General features: G+C 37.8%; 1 protein-coding gene across 15 annotated transcripts in view; it reads right to left on the bottom strand.

Moving 5' to 3' along the window:
* Positions 1–22484, bottom strand: part of CADPS2 (calcium dependent secretion activator 2) — a 563191-nt gene that overhangs the window by 187205 nt on the left and 353502 nt on the right. For all 15 annotated transcript variants that reach the window (XM_068972950.1, XM_068972951.1, XM_068972952.1 and 12 more), the window contains exon 9: positions 15833–15899. In XM_068972950.1, coding sequence (XP_068829051.1) covers positions 15833–15899 — 67 coding nt within the window. The remainder of the gene's footprint in view (positions 1–15832; positions 15900–22484) is intronic.

Below are 22484 nucleotides of genomic sequence, written 5' to 3' on the forward strand. Positions count from 1 at the left end.
TGGGTTCGATCCCTGGGTTGGGAAGATCCCCTGGAGGAGGGCATGGCAACCCTTCCAGTATTTTTGCCTGGAGAATCCCAAGAGAATAGGAGCATGGACGGGCTACAGTCCATGGGGTTGCAAAGAGTCGGACACAACCGAGCAACTAAGCACAGCACTGCACACTCATTTACATTTCAAATATCAGAAATTCCCTTTAAATATTTTTAGGAAAGTGAAATGTATATTTTCTGAATCTCCGCCCATATTATAATACTGGGTTTGGCCAAAAGGTTGATTTAACTTTTTCTGGTAAGATGTTGTTATAGAAAAACCTGAATGGTTTGGCCAACCCAGTATTTTTTTCCAGTGCTTTTATTCATGAACAACTTCTTGGAGGTATATTGAATTCTCAAGTCGTAAAATTTCCCATCAATTCTCTGTAGCTGTAACTCTCCTGACTTCTACAGTTCAGTGTTAAGGAGATATCTGAAGCAACATACACAACCTTAATTGAAAAAATATTTTGAAAGAAATGTTTAGATGAAAATCTGTTTTCACTAAACTTCCTGAAATGTGGGAAGTCTGTGTATCTGCAGACTAATATTTTTCAAATTTCACAAAATGTTTCTTTTGTATTTTTTACTTTTATTCTTATTTCTGCTCTGTTCATCTGTTTTGTCCTCTTCTCTTCACACTTAGAAAAGCATATGTTTATTTTATTGGATACTTGCTTTCTTTCCTTAGTATCTGCCATTGTGAGCAGCTTTCAGCTCACACTTGACTCAAAGAAAAACATGAAAAATGATTCCTAAAATGTTACAGGCGTATGAAATAATTAAGTAATTATAACAATATGTAAACTTCAGATTTGGTGAAAGTTATATAAGGGAGTTATATACTGTATGCAAGTTATATTCAATAAAAAAAATGATTTGTCTTTCGGTAACTTTTCTTCTCCTATAGAACTGACTTTGAAGCAGTGATCATTCTGCACGTGTGCATATGCTCAGTTGCTCAGCTGTATCTGACTCATGCTGGGCTCCTCTGGCCATGGGATTTCCAGGCTGGAATACTGGAGTAGGTTGCCACTTCCTTCTCCAGGGCATCTTCCTGAACCAGGGATCAAATCCAAGTCTCTTACGTCTCCTGCATTGGCAGGTGGGTTCTTTATCACTGAGCTACCTGGGAAGCTCCTTCTTCGGTACATCACTACCTAAAATGTGGCATCAATTAGCTGCTGTTTTTATTTTAATCCTTCTGATTTCTCCCAGAACTCTTTTATTAATCTCAGACAACGCCTCAGTTTTGCAAACTTTTCAATAGAGACCACGTTTTTCATAAATTTAAAAAATAAAATCAATATATTTGATTTCAATATTACAGAATCTCTTCATAGGTCTCCATTTGTCCCTCCGACACCGTTTCTTAAATCTATCCTTGAACAAACAGATTTTCAAAGTCTGCTATTTGCCAAATGATAGGAGAGCCTCATTGATTCCTTGTAGTTTCCCACTGAAGTAGTGATAGAATTCACCTCTTCAGCCTCAAGCTTGAAAGCAAGTAGAAACTAACAGCTCTCTCTAACCCAATTTTCATTCTGTAGCAGGCATTTATGCAGCAATTTTTTAAATTGGGGTACAGTTGCTCTACAATGTTGCATTGGTTTCTTCCGTACAATGAAGTGTAGGGTATACATATATTGTCTCCCTTTAGGACTTTCCTCCCCAATCCTACCCATCCAGTGACCTAGCTGAGCTCCGTGTGCTATACAGCGATTTCCACCAGCTAGCTGTTTTACAAATGATAGTGAGGTTTTGACAGACATTCTTCCTATTGCAACTGTATGGTTCTTTACAATCTGAGGCAAAACAACATATTTTGAAAGTAACATGGTTTCCATAATTTTTTGTTTTCTGTATAACCGTAGAAGGCTCTAATTCTAAAGCCTTCTTGAATTAACCTTCTAGTTATAAAATGACCAAATATTAAAAATAATAAGATATATCACTTTATGGGTCATCTAACTCAGGAATTAGAAAAAATTTTTGAGACAGTGAGAGAGATCACTGTGACAAAGGTTCTGTTCCCATGTGCTTATTTAGATAAGCCAGGCTTCCCCATGTTCGCATTTTGGAAAGTTATAAGAAAATATCTTGGAAATGCTCATATCTGGGAAAAGGAAAAAGGAATTACTGTGAAACCCTTTCTCATTATAGAATAAATAAGTCATTCACAGGTAAACTGGGAAGGGAAGCTATAGCCAGCTCATTAACATAGGCATTTCCAGTCAAATTTAACCTTAATAATTATTCTTCAATTACTTATATGTTTTCATAAACTGTGTGCTACTTATAATTGCAGTTATACTTCAATACAAAATAGATTTTTAATACTTAAAGCCTTCTGGTCACAGGAATTTTTATTTACTCTTCCTCTTGTTTTAAAAACAACTGTGTTTGGCCGTGCTGAGTCTCTGTTGCTGCTCAAGATTTTTTCGAGTTGCAGCAAGCAGAGGCTACTCTCTAGCTGGGGTGTGCAGGCTTCTCGTTGTGGTCGATTCTCTTGTGGAGTATGGGCCCTAGGATGTGTGAGCTTCAGTAACTGCAGCACGCAGGCTTCAGAAGCTGTGGCTCCTGGGCTCTAGAACACAGACTCAGTAGTTGTGGCACAGGGACTTAGCCACCCCACAGCATGTGGGATTTTCCAGGACCAGGGATTGAACCTGTGTCTCCTGCATTGGCAGGCGGATTCTTCACCACTGCGCCACCAGGGAAGCCCTTGACTTTTATTTTTCTTCAGGTGAGGCAGTTTGACTGACTTGGTTTTTTCAAACAGAGGGACAAGGGGAAATAAATCTGGGAGTTTAGGAGAAAAAGATTTAATAACAAAGATTTTTTAGGGAAAGGGGATTTCGGGCCTTCCTGTGTTACTCTTTATATTGGCTCTCTCTGCTCTCTGGATCTTTATTTTATTTGGCTTAAACAACAGAAATTTATTGTCTTGAAGTGCTAGAGGCTAGAAGCTGAAATATTAAGGGGTCAGCAGGTTGGTCCCTCCTAAGGGCTGTGAGGCTAATTTGCTCCTTGTCTTTCTCACGTGTAGTGGGTTGCTGGCAAGTTTTGGCACTCCTTGGCTTGTGGAGGCATCATATCCATCTCTGCCTTCATCTTCACTTGCATTCTCCTGTGTGCGTATCTGCTTCCACTAGTCACACTCGATTATGGGCACACCCTTCTCTGGTATGACCTCATCTTGATTACAAGCACAAGGCTATTTTCAAATAAGGTCATATTCTAAGGAACTGGGGTTTAGGACTCCAACATAGAGTTTTTTATTCCAATTTTGTAGACATTTTTAATTGCAGAAAAGTGTGATAGAGGGATCAAAGAGATTCTGACGCATAATGTGTGCTTAGTTGCTCATTTGTGTCCCTTTGTGACTGTCCCATGGACTGTAGACTGCCAGGCTCCTCTGTCCATGGAGCTTCTCAGGCAAGAATACTGCAGTGTGTTGCCATTTTCTCCTCCAGGTGATCTTCCTAATCCAGGGATTGAACCTGTGTCTCCTGTATTACACAGATAAGCTAAGCCATCAGGGAAATCCACTGATGCATAATAATTATTTCCTAAAAATAAAATTCTGTTGGGGATTAGTCATGGAAATAAGAATTCAAGGAGAAAAAGCTAATAGTATACAATTTGCAATGGTTAGAGATGTACATAAAATCACAACAATATTCAAATTCGATTGAGAATGTTTATGATCGATTTAATGGTTTTATTTTAGAAACTACTTCCATTGTAACTATTTAAACTTATGATGAAAAGTTTACAGTGACCTATAGTTGTAAAATCTAGCAAATTAGCAAAACAGTTTGAAGACTGATGGGTGCGCTCCTGTTTCTCTCTGGTCTTTTTTAGGAAGATGCATCTGGTTCTTCCTTGGTACCTTTTAGAGATGTGATAACTAGCATTTCATTTCTTACTAGTCAGAATGGCAAATAACTAACTGTAGTTTTATGTCCATTTTCAATTTTTATTATCTTCTTCCATGGGTAGTTTTCCCTGTTATTCATTCATTCAACAAATATTTATTGAATATCTACAGTGCATTTTTTTCTAAGCCTTGAGTATACAATAACATCCTCGGCATCAGAATAAGAAAAAAAATAGAAAAATAATATCAATTCTCACACAGTGATATGGAGAAGACTGGATCACAGATAAACAATATCTACAACAATTTTGGGTTGTTTTGAATGAATTGTTTTGAAGAAAAATAAAACAGAGTAAAGAGTATGGCAGGGAAGGGAGTCTATTTTTGATAAAGCATCCAGAAAAGGGCTCTCTGAAGACAATCATATTTCAATATTGGAAGTATTTTGATTGAAAGTGAAGGGGGATAAACCATGTTTAACAAATGAGTCTGCCATTTCAAATCTAGGTCCCACTTTCATTTCTCCCTCAATTACTTCTCCTTATTCTTTTCAGCTTCTGTTTGACAAGACCTGGGACATCTCACTCTACCCTTGTATTGCTCCGCTTGATTTTCTACGAAACAGAGACAACAATAACACGTGTTCTACAGGTCTTTGAGAGCACTGTGTGCTAAGTTGGTTCTGTCGTGTCCAACTCTTTGCTTCCCAGTGGACTGTAGCCCAGCAGGCTCCTCTGTCCATGGGATTCTCCAGGCAAGAATACTGGAGTGGGCTGCTACTCAATCTTCCTGTCCCAGGGATCAAACCCACGTCTCTCATGTCTCCTGCATTGGCAGATGGGTTCCTCACCACTAGCACCACCTGGGAAGCCCTTGTGAGCACTGGAGATCCTACTGCAGAAAAGCTAGCACCATGCCTGCCTGATAGGCAGTCGTCTCCCAATAAGTCAAACCCAGCTGTCAGGGATCCATCATCCCTCTCTCTCTTCTTATGTGTCTTTCTAGAGTCATTTCATCGTGGGTTAGAGATACATTTTGTTCTGTAATAGGTAGGAAAGTGTGATGTCAGGATTGACCCCATTTTGAGGCTGTATGTTTCCAGGCTGGGAATGTCTAAGGACTGTTGGCCTTCATGCCTCAGGCTTCTGCTTTCCAGCCTCACTGGGTTCTCCCCAACTTATATGTCTACTTCACCCCAGGCTGATGGGTTGCTTCTTTCCATTAAAAAGATAGTGGTCATGGTATTGAAAATACCTGTTGAATATTTGAATACATAAAGGGACAAGAAATTGAGGATGAGAAGAAAAATCAGAGATGCCTCTAAATGTAGTTTAGATATTATGCCCTCTATTTCTAATGGATATTATCATGAATATATATTTCAATGTATATATTTTAAAAATTATTCTCTTAAAACAACAAAAAAGATTCATCTCTAAAGGTCTTTATACAAGTCATGTTCACGCTGTCATGCATTAAAGAGTCCAGGCTTGATATGCATAGTGTACCTAAAGTGCTAAAAATTTGCTTGCTATTTTAAGATCTAGCTTTAAAAACTACCTGTCAAAAGGCTACTTGTTTTTCCTATGCGGTGTAAAATGCTTACATCTATGTTGCTTTTTTCTTTATATAACTTGAAGTACAGGTTTGGTTGCTGTTTTATGCTTTAAGTACTGTATTTCTAGCTACCTTTAAATAACACGATTATTTCTTAACATGATGGACATGTTTAAGCACCAATTTAAAAATCTTTGGAGATACCAAGAAAAAACACATCCAAGCAAAAAAGCCACCAGCTTTAGAAAAATCACCTACTTTTGACAACCATGGTGATTTAAATGACAAGTATTGAACACGTGTTTTATTTTTTACTTCTTTCAGTATTGCTTAATATTTCAAAAGTCACCTAACAGTCCTGCAGTTTACCACAGATGATTGGGCCCTGAGGTTTAACGAAGAGCACAGATGGAAGAGAAACAAAATACCAACGACCAACAAAGCTGTCACTGACAATTAGGGAATTTGACCCAAGAGGCAACTGAAAAAAGTGCAGTTTGGCTTTTCAATACTTTGGTTCAAGAAGCAAAAAGTATGAACACCGTCCTTTGTCTCACTAGTTCCTGGTTCTGTTTCCATAAAATGACACTGCATTTTATTCTTTCGATCCCTCTAATATCCCCAAGAGCCTTCCACTTTTGCCCATTTCTTTTGTAAGGTCATGCTAAATCACCTTACTGAAGCAAACCCTACAATGAACCTGTAGTATAAGATCAAGTGAACCTTTCTGAACAGTGTCAACACCTTGTAGCTGCTGGTTTGGCAGTCAGCATCCAGGGTGAGGGTACACTGGAGAAATCCCACTTGGAGATAATTCATTATCAGTTGGCACTAATCTTTAATATATGCTGTGCATGGGTGTTAAGTCGCTTCAGTTGTGTCTGACTCTTTGTGACTCTATAGACTGCAGCCTGCCAGGCTCCTCTGTCCATGGGATTTTCCAGGCAAAAATTCTGGAGTGGGTTGCCATTTCCTTCTCCAGGGGATCTTTCTGACCCAGGGATCAAAGCTGCGTCTCTTATGTCTCCTGCATTTGCAGGCGGGTTCTTTACCACTAGTGAGTGGCACCTGGGAAGCCCTAATATATGTTGCTGGAAGCTAAATGGTAGGGGCCAGGGGGTCCCCATGCTCCCTGTGCTTCCGGCTGAAGGCAGTCTGGCCCATCTCCACATGCCAGGGAATTAGATAGAAACAGGTGGTCGGACCTATTCTGATCTGGTATTTGTTTTCAGGGATAAGCTGACTTATAAGCTTCTATAATATACTATATTGCAGCTGAAAATTCATTCAGCAGAAAGATAGAGCCATGATAAACATTCAATATCCTTAACCCAATCTATTCTTAATAACTCCAAAAGGAATGGATTTGTTGAGAACTGGGGGATATAAACGTACTTTAATCTGAGGACAGAGTTAAACCAGGCCGTTCTGGCATCACAGGGCACCTTAATTTGCTGGGGTCCCATGAGGCACCAGCATCTGATCTAGGAAACCTCCCATTTTAGTTTCCATTGCCAACCTGTCCAACACCTGTCCGTATCCACACGCGTAAGTGCTGACGATGAGTTCTTAGAGACCACCACATTCTGGTTTGTATGTTGGGTTCCTACTGCAGGGATCATGTTAACAGCTGGCAGCTTAGCAACTGCCACTGTCTAATTTCAGTAAAGATTAAGGCTTAAAAATCCTTAGCTGGAAATGTTCTTGGCAGAGGCCAAAGGTGCTGCTACAGTTATTTAAAAAAAAAAAAAAAAAAAACACCCAGAGCTTAATTTAATCAAGGAAAATGAATATATTCTTCAAGATCATGATGGATTTGAAGGGAATATATATTTACTCTCTTGACCAAATGGCATAAAAAAGATTTAGCAATCAGTGTATGAAATAGAAAGAGGAAAGGCAGTCTTTTTAAAAACAGTGCTCAGACTGACTCACATATATTCATCTATCGAACAAATATTTAGTCAGTTTCTACTCACAGTAGATTATAAGACAGACAAGGTCTTTATTTTCATGGAGCATATATTCTAGAAGGGATAAAGAGATAATTAACAAATAAATATATAAGGATGGATAACTCTGATCAGAGAAAAATGTTCTGAGAAATATAAAATTGGGTAACGTGACAGGGAGTCACTTCAGATTGGGTGGGCGAAAAAGACCCATTTCAGGTAACATTTGACCTGATACCTAAGTGGGTAGGTAGAACAAGCTACATGGGGGAAAAGGTAGAATAAATGTAAAAGGTAGAATAAATGTTTCGAATTTCTTTAGATGCTTAAGAAGCTAAGCAACAACCAAGTGGAAGAAAGGTGTGTGGTGGATATTTAGTCACTAAGTCATGTCTGACCTCATGAACTGCAGCACAACCAGGCTTCCCAGTCCTAGGAAGAAAGGTAGGGAGATTTAATTCAAAGGCATATTTGCGTAGAAATCACACTTTAAAAGTAAACTCATATTATTATATATTTGAGAGAGGGGGCTGGTGACCTGGAGGTGCTAAACCCCAGTTCTCGGCACTGCAATTAACCTGGACGCAGAACGTTACAAGTCAAGCTGCTGCTCAGTGATGGGCGAGGACTCATTTGAGAGGAAGCTAGAGGCCACAACAGGGACAATATATAGGACTTTCCCTTGGTTATGGTCAGAGGTTTTCTAACTGTAATAGGCAGTCATGGAAGAATTAAGACAGAAAATTGGCACAATCTGAGTTATGCTTCAAATAGATTATTCTGGCAATGTGAAGAATGGATTGTCAGGAGAATGGTGGAAAGTAGACCCAGAGAGAACAGCTGGGGTTCTATTGTGAAAATCCATGTGAAGATAATAATGGTTTCTACTAGAATGACAGCAGAGAAGATGGAAAGAACTGAATGTAAGCAGGATACTATTCTGGCTGTAGATAAAACAAGATTTTCTGATTGACATGGGGGTAATGAAAAAAATAAGGGAACAAAAATGACACCATGGTTTTGGTTCAAGGATGCTCAAATATGGGCTTCCCCAATGGCTCAATGGTAAAGAATCTGCCTTCAGTGCAGGAGATGCAGGTTTGATCCCTGGGTCAGGAAGATCCCCTGGACGAGGACAGTCCACAGGGATGTAAAAAGTCGGATACACCTGAGCACACATGCACAGATGCTCAAATATGAATCAATTTTATTTTTATATAGGTTTGAGAAGGAACCCAAATTAAAGGTGAGATAATACTTATCTCACATTTACCAAGTCTTTATTATGCAGCAGGAACACTACACATGTATGTGTAAAGATATATATGCATATGAATGCGTGCATACATATAAATGCATATGAACGCATGCATACATATAAACATATACACATACAGCATTTTAAAGTTGAGTCTTATAAAACAGTCAAGTCCATTAACATTTAATTCAGATTAATAATACAGTTACAATATTGCACATTCCTCACTCATAGGTCTTTACTCTTTCATGTAGGTGTGAGCTAGAAAAGAAGAGAAACAGATATTTTTCTACTTGAAAATACCAACACAAATTTTAAAGGAACACAAGGTACATGTAAAAGAGTAATTTTGGCATTGGGATCATTTCCTGATCCTTATGAGATATTCCTTATCAAATTCAGCTCTACTCTTATTCCACTTTCTTTTATAATTGTAACTCTTGAGACATAGGTAAATGATCATTTCAATATATTTTACAACTATTTTGAAGAGTAAATGCATTATTTCATTTACAGAAAACTTGATTATTACAAAGGCTATCATAAAAAAGGAAACTTAAAAAATCCTTTTCCTCTGAGATTTTTTTCCCACAGCCAAAAGAATTCTCAATTTTCTTTCCTATGTGCATTTTGAAAGATAAAATAATACATGCAACTTGACTCATAATGACCATTAACTATTAAAAAAAAGACAAATTAAAAAAAAAGTTTCAGTGAATATTTAAATATTCATGAGTCATCAAGTTTATAAATCTTACTTCATATTATAGGTATCTATGTCTTGCCCAAGCAATTTCATGTCTATAGGAATACTCTAACACATGCATGAGCCCAAAGATCAAGCATATATATTCCAGCATTATTTGGTGATTAAAGAAAGGAACTTAAATTTTAAAAAACAGGGAACTGTTATGTAAATTATTTTAAACTAAATTACGGAATCCAATCATCCATTAAAAGGGATAAAGTGAATTTTTAGATACTGACATGGTAACGTTTTATTTTTTATTTATCTTAAATATTTATTTTAATTAATTAATTTATTTAGCTGTGTCAGTCTTGGTGGCATGTGGGATTTTCAATCTTCATTGCAGCATGCAGGACCTAGTTCCCTGACCAGGGATTAAACCCAGGCCCCTTGCACTGGAAACAGAGGCTTAGTCAACTGGACCACCAGGGAAATCCCATAATGCATTTTAAAAGCAGGTCAAAACAGTTCAGAAAACAAACATGTATGCAGATGATTCCATTAGGATTGGATTATACTGAAACAAGTTTAAAAGTTCAAACTACTAGTGGTGGCTACTTGGCCATTGCGGGAAAAGACTGAAATCAGGGGGCCATGCTGGTAGGGGTTCTGATGAGGGCCACAAAGACTTGTGTATGGTTTGAGTTTATCCTATACCAAGTGCGTCTTGGGTTTGTACATCTTAAATCAGTTTAAAATGTAAAGCCAGAGAGATGCTACCCCATGAGTTTCTTGATTTGACAGCAGTGTATCTATTCACTTTGCATTACTATTAGCAAACATCAGCGTATGTCCTAAGACTAAACCCAGATCATCTAATTTCCTGCAGTGGTGGTATTCTCAGATAACGTGACAGCAGTCTGCTGCAGGGTGTGCAGGATATTTCAGCTATCAATAGGCTGGTGAGCCACTTCTTTAAGCTGAGAGCAGATTTTGATGGCGTCTCATTAAGAGAGTGGCTCTCGTATGTTTCCAGCAGGTACAGATCACTTAGTGGCATGGCTGATTGTTTACATCCTGCGCCAGCTCGGCTGATATGTAATTAACATTATGCCTCGATAGCCTGCTGTTGTTTGTAGCAACTTCAAGTCATGATTCTGACACATCGACAATAAGCAGTGAACACTTTGATATGAGGCCAAAACAACATAGATGTCTATCTACTTCAGTTTCCAGTAATGTCCCGCGGCAAGTGGGCTTCATGAGTGTGGGTCTCTTTATGCCATCACTCACTGGCCATTTCTTTAACGTAGTAACACTGTTGTGTACCTCATGAAATGAATGTTCCACAATGATTATGCACATACCTGTTTGTCTTCAGATCAACTGTAGTTGTGTGCATTTATTTGATCATGGCACAGTGACAAAGGATATGGGAGCTTCCTCTAGAGATGGACAGAACTGGATCTGATCACCAGACGCTACCTATCGCATACTAACTGTATAATTCTGGCCAAATTATTAATATATAACTTCTTTGTACATCAAGTTAGCCTGTACAATGGGGATAATAATACCTATCCTCAAATCTTATTCTGAAGACTAAAAGAGATAGTGTGGTGGTAAAAAAGTGCTTTGCATAAATGCCTGCCATATTTGCATAATAAATATTAAAGATAGCAATAGTTGTATTAATAGGTGAGTGCTTCAGGAATTTTTATATCACCACAAAATATGCAGCATCTGGGGGCATACAGTTATTTGCAGAGGTATTAGCTGAATACAGATTTATGAAATAATTCAGTTTGCTTAAATTGTAGATACAAATATGGAATTTTAAAGCCATGAAATCGTTTATTACAATGAACTAAAACATACTTAGTGTCATAAGTACTTTACATCAATGATATCCTCCAAATGTAACACTAAACACTGAATACACAAGAAAATTAATAAGAAACACATATAAGTTTAATAAAAACACATGTAAGTTTTGGGAAGATTTTCAACATATTCCTCAAAATCACTGTTCTTTCAGTTTGGCTTGGACCCAAATTTACCTTCATCAGAAACAAATGCAGCCTCTTAAAAAAAGCATGAAAAATCTTTTTAACACTGTAACCATACTGGCTTTAGAATGTAAATGGGGTCCAAAACTAATCTTACTTAGCTCAGTTAACACCCCACAATGATAAGTAATTCACTTTCCCATTTTCAACTCTGATTTAAATGTTGATACAAGAGTCTCTGAAAAGTCTCTTCACCTCAGCAGCTCCGCAAGTGTTCACTTTGAACAATGACTTTGCAGCTGAGCAAACGAGACTCTCAATCAATTTTTATGAGCACAAATTCTTGGGCTGATGGCTAGACCTCCAGCTCCATCACTCAGATAATACACACTCACAAGTGGTGATGAGATTCACATTATCACCAGAGCACCATTCTGCCGATGGCAGCAGCAGACACAGCAGGGGTACACTGTCCTCCTGGAAACAACTCCCTCACCTTTCAATAGTGCAGCCTGCAGGTATGAATCCACAAGCCATGTGCCAATAGAATGAGAGCTATCTTTAAAGATACTAATAAAATGACCCACTTCTTCCCAATGAGTCCTTCTTGCTGAATCTCCATACATACCCATCTTGATTTTGAAGTGTGTACATCCGTCTTCCCATTACATTTGGAATTGAAAGGATGATTCAATTATATTTAACACTTTAAAAAGTTGTCAGAGTACTGGCAGATAAATCTCAATACACTTGGGCATGGGATTCTCTGTGTGAATACGTGTATATACCTATATTTGTATAAAGATACAATGCTTCCCTGGTGGCTCAGTCAGTAAAGAACCTGCCTGCAATGTAGGAGACCTGGGTTCAGTTCCTGGGTCGGGAAGATGCCCTGGAGAAGGGAATGGCAAGCCACTGAAGTATTCCTCCCTGGAGAATCCCAAGGACAGAAAAGTCTGACGAGGAACGTCTATGGGGTTGCAAAGAGTCGGACCCAACTGAGTGACTAACACTTTCATGATACTTAAATACGACTTCAAATTTTAAGATAATACGTCAGGTAGAATACATCTGAATTCATGAAAGTTTGGTGGTGTTTATCCTAAATTTTAATGATAGAGTATAGAGGTTTACCTCCTTTGGTTTAAACTGAATGTTGTCGTTAAAATGTTAAACATATTTTTGTTATATGGAGAATTTTCCAGCTCTCCAAAGACATGGTTCAGTCAGTTCAGTTCAGTCGCTCAGTCGTGTCCAACTCTTTGAGACCCCATGAATCGCAGCACGCCAGGACTCCCTGTCCATCACCAACTCCCAGAGTTCACTCAGACTCATGTCCATCGAGTCAGTGATGCCATCCAGCCATCTCATCCTCTGTTGTCCCCTTCTCCTCCTGCCCCCAATCCCTCCCAGCATCAGAGTCTTTTCCAAAGAGTCAGCGCTTCGCATGAGGTGGCCAAAGTACGGAGTTTCAGCGTTAGCATCGTTCCTTCCAAAGAAATCCCAGGGCTGATTTCCTTCAGAATGGACTAGTTGGATCTCCTAGCAGTCCAAGGGACTTTCAAGAGTCTTCTCCAATACAATGCATATTAAAACAATGTATATTAGAAACTCTTTTAGCCTACTGTCACTTTACTGGATCTCTACAGGATTCTTTCTTTAAACATAATGAATATGATCCAGCAATCATGCTCCTTGGTATTTACCCAAAGAAGCTGGAAAGTTATGTCTACACAAAAACCCACACACAGATGTGTATAACAGCTCGATTCATAATCGCCAAAATTTGGAAGCAACCAAGATCTCATTCAGCAGGTGAATAGATAAACTGTGCTTCATTTGGACAATGGAATATTATTCAGTGCTAAAAAGAAATGAGCTTTTAAGCCATGGAAAAAACATGGAAAAACCTTAAATGCAAATTCTTAAGTGAAAGCAGCTAATGAGTAAAGGCTACATGCTGCAGGATTCCAACTATGACCTTCTGGAAAAGGCAAACCGGTGGTTAAAAGATCAGGGGTTGCCAAAGGTGAGAGGGTGAAGATGAATAGGCAGAACAGAGAGGATTTTCAAGGAAGTGAAATGCTTTGTATGATATTACAGTGATAAATAGTATGTTTGTTCAAATACACAGATGTACAACACCAAAAGTGAAATCTAAGAAAAAGCATGGACTTTTGACGAAGATGATGTATCAAGGGTAGTTCACCTTTGGTATCAAATGTACCATTCTGATGAGCGATGTTGATAGTGGAGGAAGTTATGTGGGGACAGAGGATAGACAGGACATCTCTGTACCTTCCCTTAAATTTTGTTGTGAACCTAAAATTGCTCTTAAAAAACCATATTGACTAATAGGTACGACATGTTGAAATCTGTGGTTACTGGGTGACATTCTCATGTGTTCTTATACTTATTTCCACCAGTTCAACTCTATGCTTACTAAGAATCAGTAGCATTTGATTAGGCCAATAACATCAGCTACTGAACTTATGGGATGAGAACTTATGATATTCTGTGTAAATGCATGATATATGACCATGAGAAAGAAGCTGCAGTTTTCATGAAAAATCATTTGAATGCTTTGGAAAGATTTGACAAAAACAAGTCACTAACACAAACTTGCTAAATTAGATGTAGATGAAAAAATCTATAAGTGGAAATAAAATTAAAATGTACAGAAAGATATGTGCTCAAACTGCCTAGTAACTCCATTTAAATTTTTGTGACAATGTAAAGAAATTGAGCCTAGAAACCAAAGAAGATGCCTTATAGGTGTGACTTTTGGATGATAGACCATTGAGAACTCCCAACAGGGAGCACTTACTAAAAGCAAATGTGTGGGTTTTATATAAAAAATATTGTCTCTGTGTGTGCAAATGTATGTGCATATTTTATTAATCTGGTTGACAAAATATTGGTTCTGTTTGCTTACCTATAAATTTTGTTATTATTTATTTTTGACTGCATTGCATGGCATGTGCTATCTTGGTTCTCTAACCAGGGATTGAACCAAGGGCCCTTGCAATGGAAGCCTGGAGTCTTAACCTCTGCACCACCATGGGATTCTCAATTCTATTTTCATAAGAAAAAGTTACACTTAACTCAGGTGGGGAAAATACCCACTTTTGATTAAAAATTTATACTTTCATGAAGTTACCATGCTATTATGGCAGATCAATAAAATAATTTTATCCAGCAGTAGATAGATTACTTTATTTCTGGAAGAGAGCAAATGATTTTCCTTCCTTGGGATATCACCATGTTAACCTGATCTAGTCGATACTTGCTTAATGCGTGAGCAGGGCTTCCCTGGGGCTCAAGTGGTAAAGAAGTCACCTGCCAATGCTGGAGATGCAAGTTTGGGAAGATCCCTTGGAGGAGGAAATGGCAACCCACTCCAGCATTATTGTCTGGGGAAATCCCATGGACAGACGGAGCCAGGGGTGATGCTACTGTACATGGGCTTGCAAAATAGTTCAGATACGACTTAGCAGGTGAATAACAACAATAATGTGTGGATAGGAATCAACAAGATTTTACAGACTGTTTTGTATTAACGATACCAAGAGAGCTTCTCTTTTCATATATATTCATTGAAAATAAGACAGCTTGAATTTATCATGAACTGGATGACTATTACTCGTTTGGGAACACATGTAAGAATTAAAGATTTTAAAATTAAAAAAAAATAAATAAAATGGAAAAAAAAATAAAGTAACTTTAACTAAATGAGTATATTCTATGAGCAAAGGTCATTCATGATTCAAACACCAAAACAAAACAAGAGTCTACTGAACTGTACACTATAGCACTCTGCCTATATTCAGAATCCTATCACAAACAAATCCACCAGTCAAGGCAATTAAAAAACCTGTACCTCTGAATAAGTGATATATATGACACATTTTTTAAAAAAGGCATGTTTTAATGAATTAACTTTTATTTATAAAATATCAGAATAATGCAGTGGTTCTCAAGGTATGGTCTTGGGATCCTGAGGATCTTCAAAATCCTTTCAGGGGACTTGTGAGGTCAAAACCATTTTTATGTTTAAACATCATCGCCCGTTTCACACTTACTCTCTCAAGAGCATATAGTGGAGTTTTCCAGAGGCTAAATTTCACCTGAGACTGCAACAGATTGAAGGCAGAAGCTGATTTGAAAATACAGCTGCATTCTATTTTTATTAAGCCAGACATTAAAGAGGTGCACAAAAGCATAAAATAATGCCATTTAGTTCACTAAAATGTTTGGCTTGAAAAAATACTTATTTTAAATAAAAAGGTTAGTTGCATTGGAATGGTCTTACTACTTTCATTTTTAAATGAATTAAATATTTTCTAAATTTTTCAGTTTTAATTTCTAATACATAGATACTGACAGATACAACCCAAATAAAATTTGATTGGCTTACAGTGATTATATGACAGGAAAAAAGTGTACTTACCTGAACAAGAACAAAGTAACGTTTTTTCCATCTTTTCCAAACCTTCTGCCCAAGGGCATACAGATATCTGGTAAGAAAAACAAAAATATCTTATGAATAATGGTGTGGTGCCACATAATCATATTTATTCCATAGGTATTTATTCTCGAGAGCAGCCTGCAAAGCTTAGTTCAGTTGGAACCTGTGACAGCACACAACTTCTGTGTTACACAATGACTGAGTTTGTTCTAAGGCTCTTGAAAGGGAATTGACATATGTGGCTTATCAATTTGTCAGTTCTCTCCACAAACTGAGCGAAGTTGGAGTTAGAAAGGATAATCAAAGAAGCAGTAGGAATTGTATTCTTACACATATTTCTCAGGAGAGATGTATGCTATGAATTGAGGCTAGGGTACAAGATGTTTCAGCTTGCAGGTGACAGAGGCTGAGGAGTGTGGCCTGGCAGGGAGCCGGCTGCAGATTCCAGAACCCAGGATGAAGAGTCTCTTTCTAGCTGAGTGTCCCTAAGATGTGCCTGTACCGATCTCAGTTTCCAGTTCCTCAACTATCAAATCAAAGAACTATATGTGATGATTGCTAAGGTCCAAGCCCTGTTACTAGGAATGCGAACTTCCTCGTGCAAATTTTCCTAACTATGAAACTCAGATACTAATGAAAGTGATATTGTATAATTCAACAATGGTTTCAACCAAGACTTGTTTAACTGTGCATTGCTGTTAGTAACCTGAATTGAAATGATTCAAGTAGTTAATCACTGGAGAACAGAACTTTTGTTCTTACTGAATACACAGATGTAGGCTTAAGGATTGAGGAGGAAAGGGAAGAAATTAAATATTAATCAAGTATGAGCATGTCATGGAGAGCTATTTAAAATTATATCACATGCCTCCCACAAAAGTGGAAAACATTTTAGAAATTAAAAAATGTGACAGAGACCTAATTTTTAAATTAAAGTGTGATTTTTCAATATTTTATCACAATTCCTTTTTCTGTAGTCAAGATTTAACATTATAGAGGGTATTTAAACTAATCTAAACTATATACAATTCTGAATGATTAAAAAAAGCCCTTTAGCTAACAGTTTGTTGATGGTCTTAAAGTCTTTAGACTTTCTCTTGACTTTTAAAATTGAAATCTTAGCTTGAAATTTTAGCTTCTGTTTTATGAAAATAATTATCCTTTGCAAAAAGAGCAAACATACTTTTTACCCCCTTTTAAAAAAGATATGGGATATTGGCTAAGGGGTGCTGAAATGATGGGCTTTCCTATTCACTGCTCATGGGGTGCAAAATAAGACCACCTTATTGTAGAATAACATGACATGCAAAGATGGGCTCAATAAAGGATAGAAATGGTCTGGACCTAACAGAAGCAGAAGATATTAAGAAGAAGTGGCAAGAATACACAGAAGAACTGTACAAAAGACATCACCATATCACAACCCAGATGATCATGATGGTGTGATCACTTCACCTAGAGCCAGACATCCTGGAATGTGAAGTCAAGTGGGCCTTAGGAAGCATCACTACCAACAAAGCTAGTGGAAATGATGGAACTCCAGTTAAGCTATCTCAAATCTAAAACGTGATGCTCTGTAAGTGCTGCACTCAATATGCCAGCAAATTTGAAAACTCAGCAGTGCCCATGGGACTGGAAAAGGTCAGTTTTCATTCCAATCCCAAAGAAAGGCAATGCCAAAGAATGCTCAAACTACCGCACAATTGCACTCATCTCACACGCTAGTAAAGCAATGCTCAAAATTCTCCAAGCCAGGCTTGAACAATATGTGAACAGTGAACTTCCAGGTGTTCAAGCTAGATTTAGAAAAGGCAGAGGAACCAGAGATCAAACTGCTAACACCCACTGGATCATTGAAAAAGTAAGAGAGTTCCAGAAAAACATCTATTTCTGCTTTATTGACTATGCCAAAGCCTTTGACTGTGTGGCTCACAAAAAACTGTGGGAAATTTTGAAAGAGATGGGAATACCAGACCACCTGATCTGCCTCTTGAGAAATCTGTGTGCAGGTCAGGAAACAACAATTAGAACTGGACATGGAATAACAGACTGGTTCCAAATAGGAAAAAGAGTATGTCAAGACTGTATATTGTCACCCTGCTTATTTAACTTATATGCAGAGTACATCATGAGAAATGCTGGGCTGGATGAAGCACAAGCTAGAATCAAGATTGCTGGGAGAAATATCAATAATCTCAGATATGCAGATGACACCACCCTTATAGCAGAAAGGGAAGAAGAACTAAAGAGCCTCTTGATGAAAGTGAAAGAGGAGAGTGAAAAGGCTTAAAACTCAACATTCAGAAGACGAAGATCATGGCATCTGGTCCCATCATTTCATGGCAAATAGATGGGGAAACAGAGGAAACAGTGACAGACTTTATTTTGGGGGGCTCCAAAATCACTGCAGATGGTGATTGCAGCCATGAAATTAAAAGATGCTTGCTCCTTGGAAGAAACCTAGACAGCATATTAAAAAGCAGAGACATTACTTTGCCAACAAAGGTCCATCTAGACAAAGCTATGGTTTTTCCAGTAGTCATGTATGGATGTGAGAGCTGGACCATAAAAAAAGCTGAGCATTCAAAAATTGATGCTTTTGAACTGTGGTGATGGAGAAGACTCTTGAGAATCCCTTGGACTGCAAGGAGATCCAACCAGTCCATCCTAAAGGAGATCAGTCCTGAATATTCATTGGAAGGACTGGTGGTGAAGCTGAAGCTCTAATACTTTGGCCACCTGATGCGAAAAGCTGACTCATTGGAAAAGACCTTGATGCTGGGAAAGATTGAAGGTGGGAGGAGAAGGGGATGACAGAGGATGAGATGGTTGGCTGGCATCACCAACTTAATGGGCATGAGTTTGAGTAAACTCCAGGGCCTGGTGAGGGACAGGGAGGCCTGGTGTGCTGCAGTCCATGGGGTAGCAAAGAGTCAGACACAACTGAGTGACTGAACTTAACTGATACAAAAATAGCCCCCCACATCATGGAATTAGGGAAACAGACACACACATGTACACATATGTTACATGGATATATAGAACAGTATTATTTATATTATGAAAAAAGGTAACAGTGTCCAACAGTAGGTGAATTGCTTAATAAATGCTGGAAAACACACAGAAATACTATGCTGCCTCTGAAAAAATATTTTTGCTAAAATTAATAACATAAAGAATATCTCATGATATAATGTTTTCCGAAAAAAACAGTTTCAAAACCATATAAATACTTAAGAGACTTGAAATTTGTAAAAGAAATATATGAAATAGATATTTCAAAATTTTTAGTAATAGTGCCTTTGAATCGTGGGATTATGGAAAATTTAATTTTCCGTTTTATTCCCTGTATTTCTAAATTTTCAGGAAAAAAAAAAACAACACACAAACAGAAATGGAATGACTAAAAGTTGACATAAATCCTAGGCTCCTGCCTAGAAAACATCGCCAGTCCTGCCCAAATTAATGACGTAGTTTCTTTCTCTCAGACACATTAGTTAATGGGAGTATTTTGCGAACTTGTATTTAGTTTTGTAATACTCTGGATACCCTGTCATCTGTGCTTCTGCATGTAGTACTGATGCAGTTAGAGACTCTCAGAAACATCCGTCAGTACTGTTCTCACCTGCTCACTCTCCGCCTCCTGAGGGCCCCTGAAAACCCTCTGCCCCACCTTTGCTCCAGCCTCTAATTTCTCTTCTACGGTTCCAGTGATAGGTGTTTAGTTGCTCTCTTCCTGTCTTTCCTATGCAATTTTCCTCTTCTGAAAGGCACACACCCCAGTGCTTATTACAGGGTTAACAGCAATGACCCCAAGAGCTATATATACTGTGGACATGACAGATGCTCTTTGTACAAATTTACCAGCAAGATGCGCAGCAAACAGCTGCCAAGGAGTCAAGAGGGCATCTAGAGTAACTTCTGCCTGTGACCGCAGGCTGCTTCTTCAACCTGTCTCACTTAGCATGCTGGTCAGACAGAAGCGAAAGTGAAGAGTGATACACAAACCATCAACACCACAAACAAGTGTAAGTCTGGCTGACAGTGAAGGTTCTGCATAAGGGGTAATACTGTCAGCAGCAACTTCATTCAAAACGATGCCTCGACACATTTGAAATGAAAAGGTATGATCTCTGTGAAGAGAGAAAGCAAGGGGGTGTGTGGATGCACGTGGGTATATTGGAGGAGGTTGTGAAGAATAGAATAAAAGACAATTCAAGACTGGAACCAAGGTAAGCATGTGAATGTTGGGCCTTGAGGCATTATGGGCTACTGTACTGTAAGAATTCAATAGAACATGCACAGAAGAAGTCACCGCTGATCAAACATTTCTAGAAAGGAATTCCTCATTACAGTTTTTGTCTCAATATAAAAAAAATTATATTCAACAGAAGTAAACATTTCTGAATAATGTAAATGTTACCAATGCTATGAGGGAAAATATGACAGTTTCTTCCTTTAGTTTTCCTAGTAGCCAGACAAAAATTTTACATAAGAAATGAACAGAAATAAAAGATATCAGAAGCAATAACTAATACTAAATAAGAAATCATTCAACTTAATTTCAAATCTAACTTTTTTCACTATAATCATGCCTTCTAGAATTAGGTATCAATAATCATCATCTAGCTGCTTTTTTACTGGTATAAAATTAGATTCTTTCAGCGGGAGCCAAAAGGAGATGAAGGTTTGATCCCTGGGTTGGGAAGACCTCCTGGAGGAGAGCATGGCAGCCCATTCCAGTATACCTGCCTGGAGAATTCTACGGACAGAGGAGCCTGGCAGGCTATAGTCCATGGAGTCACAAAGAGCTGGACATGATTGAAGTGATTTCGTATGCTTGCATAACCGTTCACATTTAAGTCCTTGTGTGGGCACATATTTTCATTTCTCCAGAGTAAATATCTAGGATTGGGATTACTGAGTTATAGTGAAAGTGTGTTTAACTATAGAAACTGCCAAATTGCTTTCCAAAGTGCTGTACAATTTCGCATTACCATTAACAATGTATGAGAACTCATCCTACTAACCTGCCCCCAGCATGCAGCATGTGGGATCTTAGTTCCTAGACCAGGGATCAAACCTGTGCTCCCTGCATTGGAAGCATGGAGTCTTAACCACTGCACCACCGGGCAAGTCTCCTCATCTTAATTTTATAATTAGAAAAACAGATGACTTTTATTAAGGATTTGAAGGATGTGGATATTACAGCTCCATAAGTAATATTTCTGGCATGATTAAGCTGAATTCCTGTAGAGCAAAGATGAGGATGTCTTGTCACTTTATCGTGAGTACTATGGCGGATTTCTATAAGCTTAATGGTTAAATGGGTTTTCTAGTTTTCAAAGCTATTCTCAAGTCTGGTATTTAGAGCAGTCTAAATTCTTTGAAGGGGGGTGGTCTCATCTGGGGATGACTGAGGTGTAGAGAGAGTAAGGAAACAGGAGCACAAATCATTTGAATGTTTGGTTATAATCAGGTAGTCCATTTATTAGAAAGCATCTATAAAAGTGAAAATGCATTCTCTCTGGACTCATCTTTATGCTGAGTACTACTGCTGAATTCAGAGTATGGCGTTTTGTTTTTAATGTTGAGTTTTAGGCTATAAATTATCTCTTTTATGGATAAAAATGCAGTAATTTTTTTAATTTCAGAAAAATATACTAAAGTTACATTTAACATATGTTATATTAGGCAAAAAATTCATTTCACTACACATATAGAAATGCTTAATTACTGAAAAATGAGTTATTCTAGGGAGACTGTATATACATCTATAATGAATTTTTAAAGAATTTATATACAATAGGTTGACTTGACTTCAAATAGTCATAAAATATAATTTGATCATTCCTTAATGATTTAGAATAGGACCCTATAAGTATCTCAGGGTCATTACCATGAACATTAATTATAACTGCATAGTTCTGTAAAAGGAGATGGTATGCCTGATAAGACTAAATCTATTCGACATACAGTGGCAATAGTGTTAATTAAATCCTTGAGAGTTATTTACTTGTCACTTACTTCTGCTTCATAAAAATTGTTTAGAACTTTCAAAAGTCTATTATTAATATTCTACTGCTATGTGAATCTGAACTCTGGAAAAAGTCATTTTTTTAATGCTTTATGATATCTGATTCTACCCTATAAAGGTATAGAGAATATTATCCAAGAGATGTATTTGTCATCCAGGAGAGAGACAGCACCTTGGCTGGTATACTATAGAGGGGCTGGGGTGCGGGGAGTGGATCTGCTCTGCAGCTGTATTCTCCCCAAATATTCTGTAGCCTGTTGAGTCAATATTAGCTCCTCTAAATACATGATTATCTCAAAAAAAAAAAACAAAAACAAAAACAGTTAAGAGTATGTATATCAGACCTGCCAAACAACAGGCAAAATGGGAACAGACATTTAACTGGGTTCCATGTGACAATTTATATAATGTTACCCAATAAAGTAAGTATCACACAGCAGGAGAGCAACATTCTTTAATGAATGATTTTTTTTTCACCTTAAATTAAAGAGGCTTTAAGAGCAAAGCAAAAGCAAGTCTTTTGTTTTAGTTTTGGTGGGGGCTTTAAACATTATTCATTTTCGTCTACCTACAGAATTTGGTTTTAAACAAAATCAC

The sequence above is a fragment of the Capricornis sumatraensis genome, chromosome 5 (assembly GCF_032405125.1).
Source record: "Capricornis sumatraensis isolate serow.1 chromosome 5, serow.2, whole genome shotgun sequence".
Lineage (NCBI taxonomy): Eukaryota > Metazoa > Chordata > Mammalia > Artiodactyla > Bovidae > Capricornis > Capricornis sumatraensis.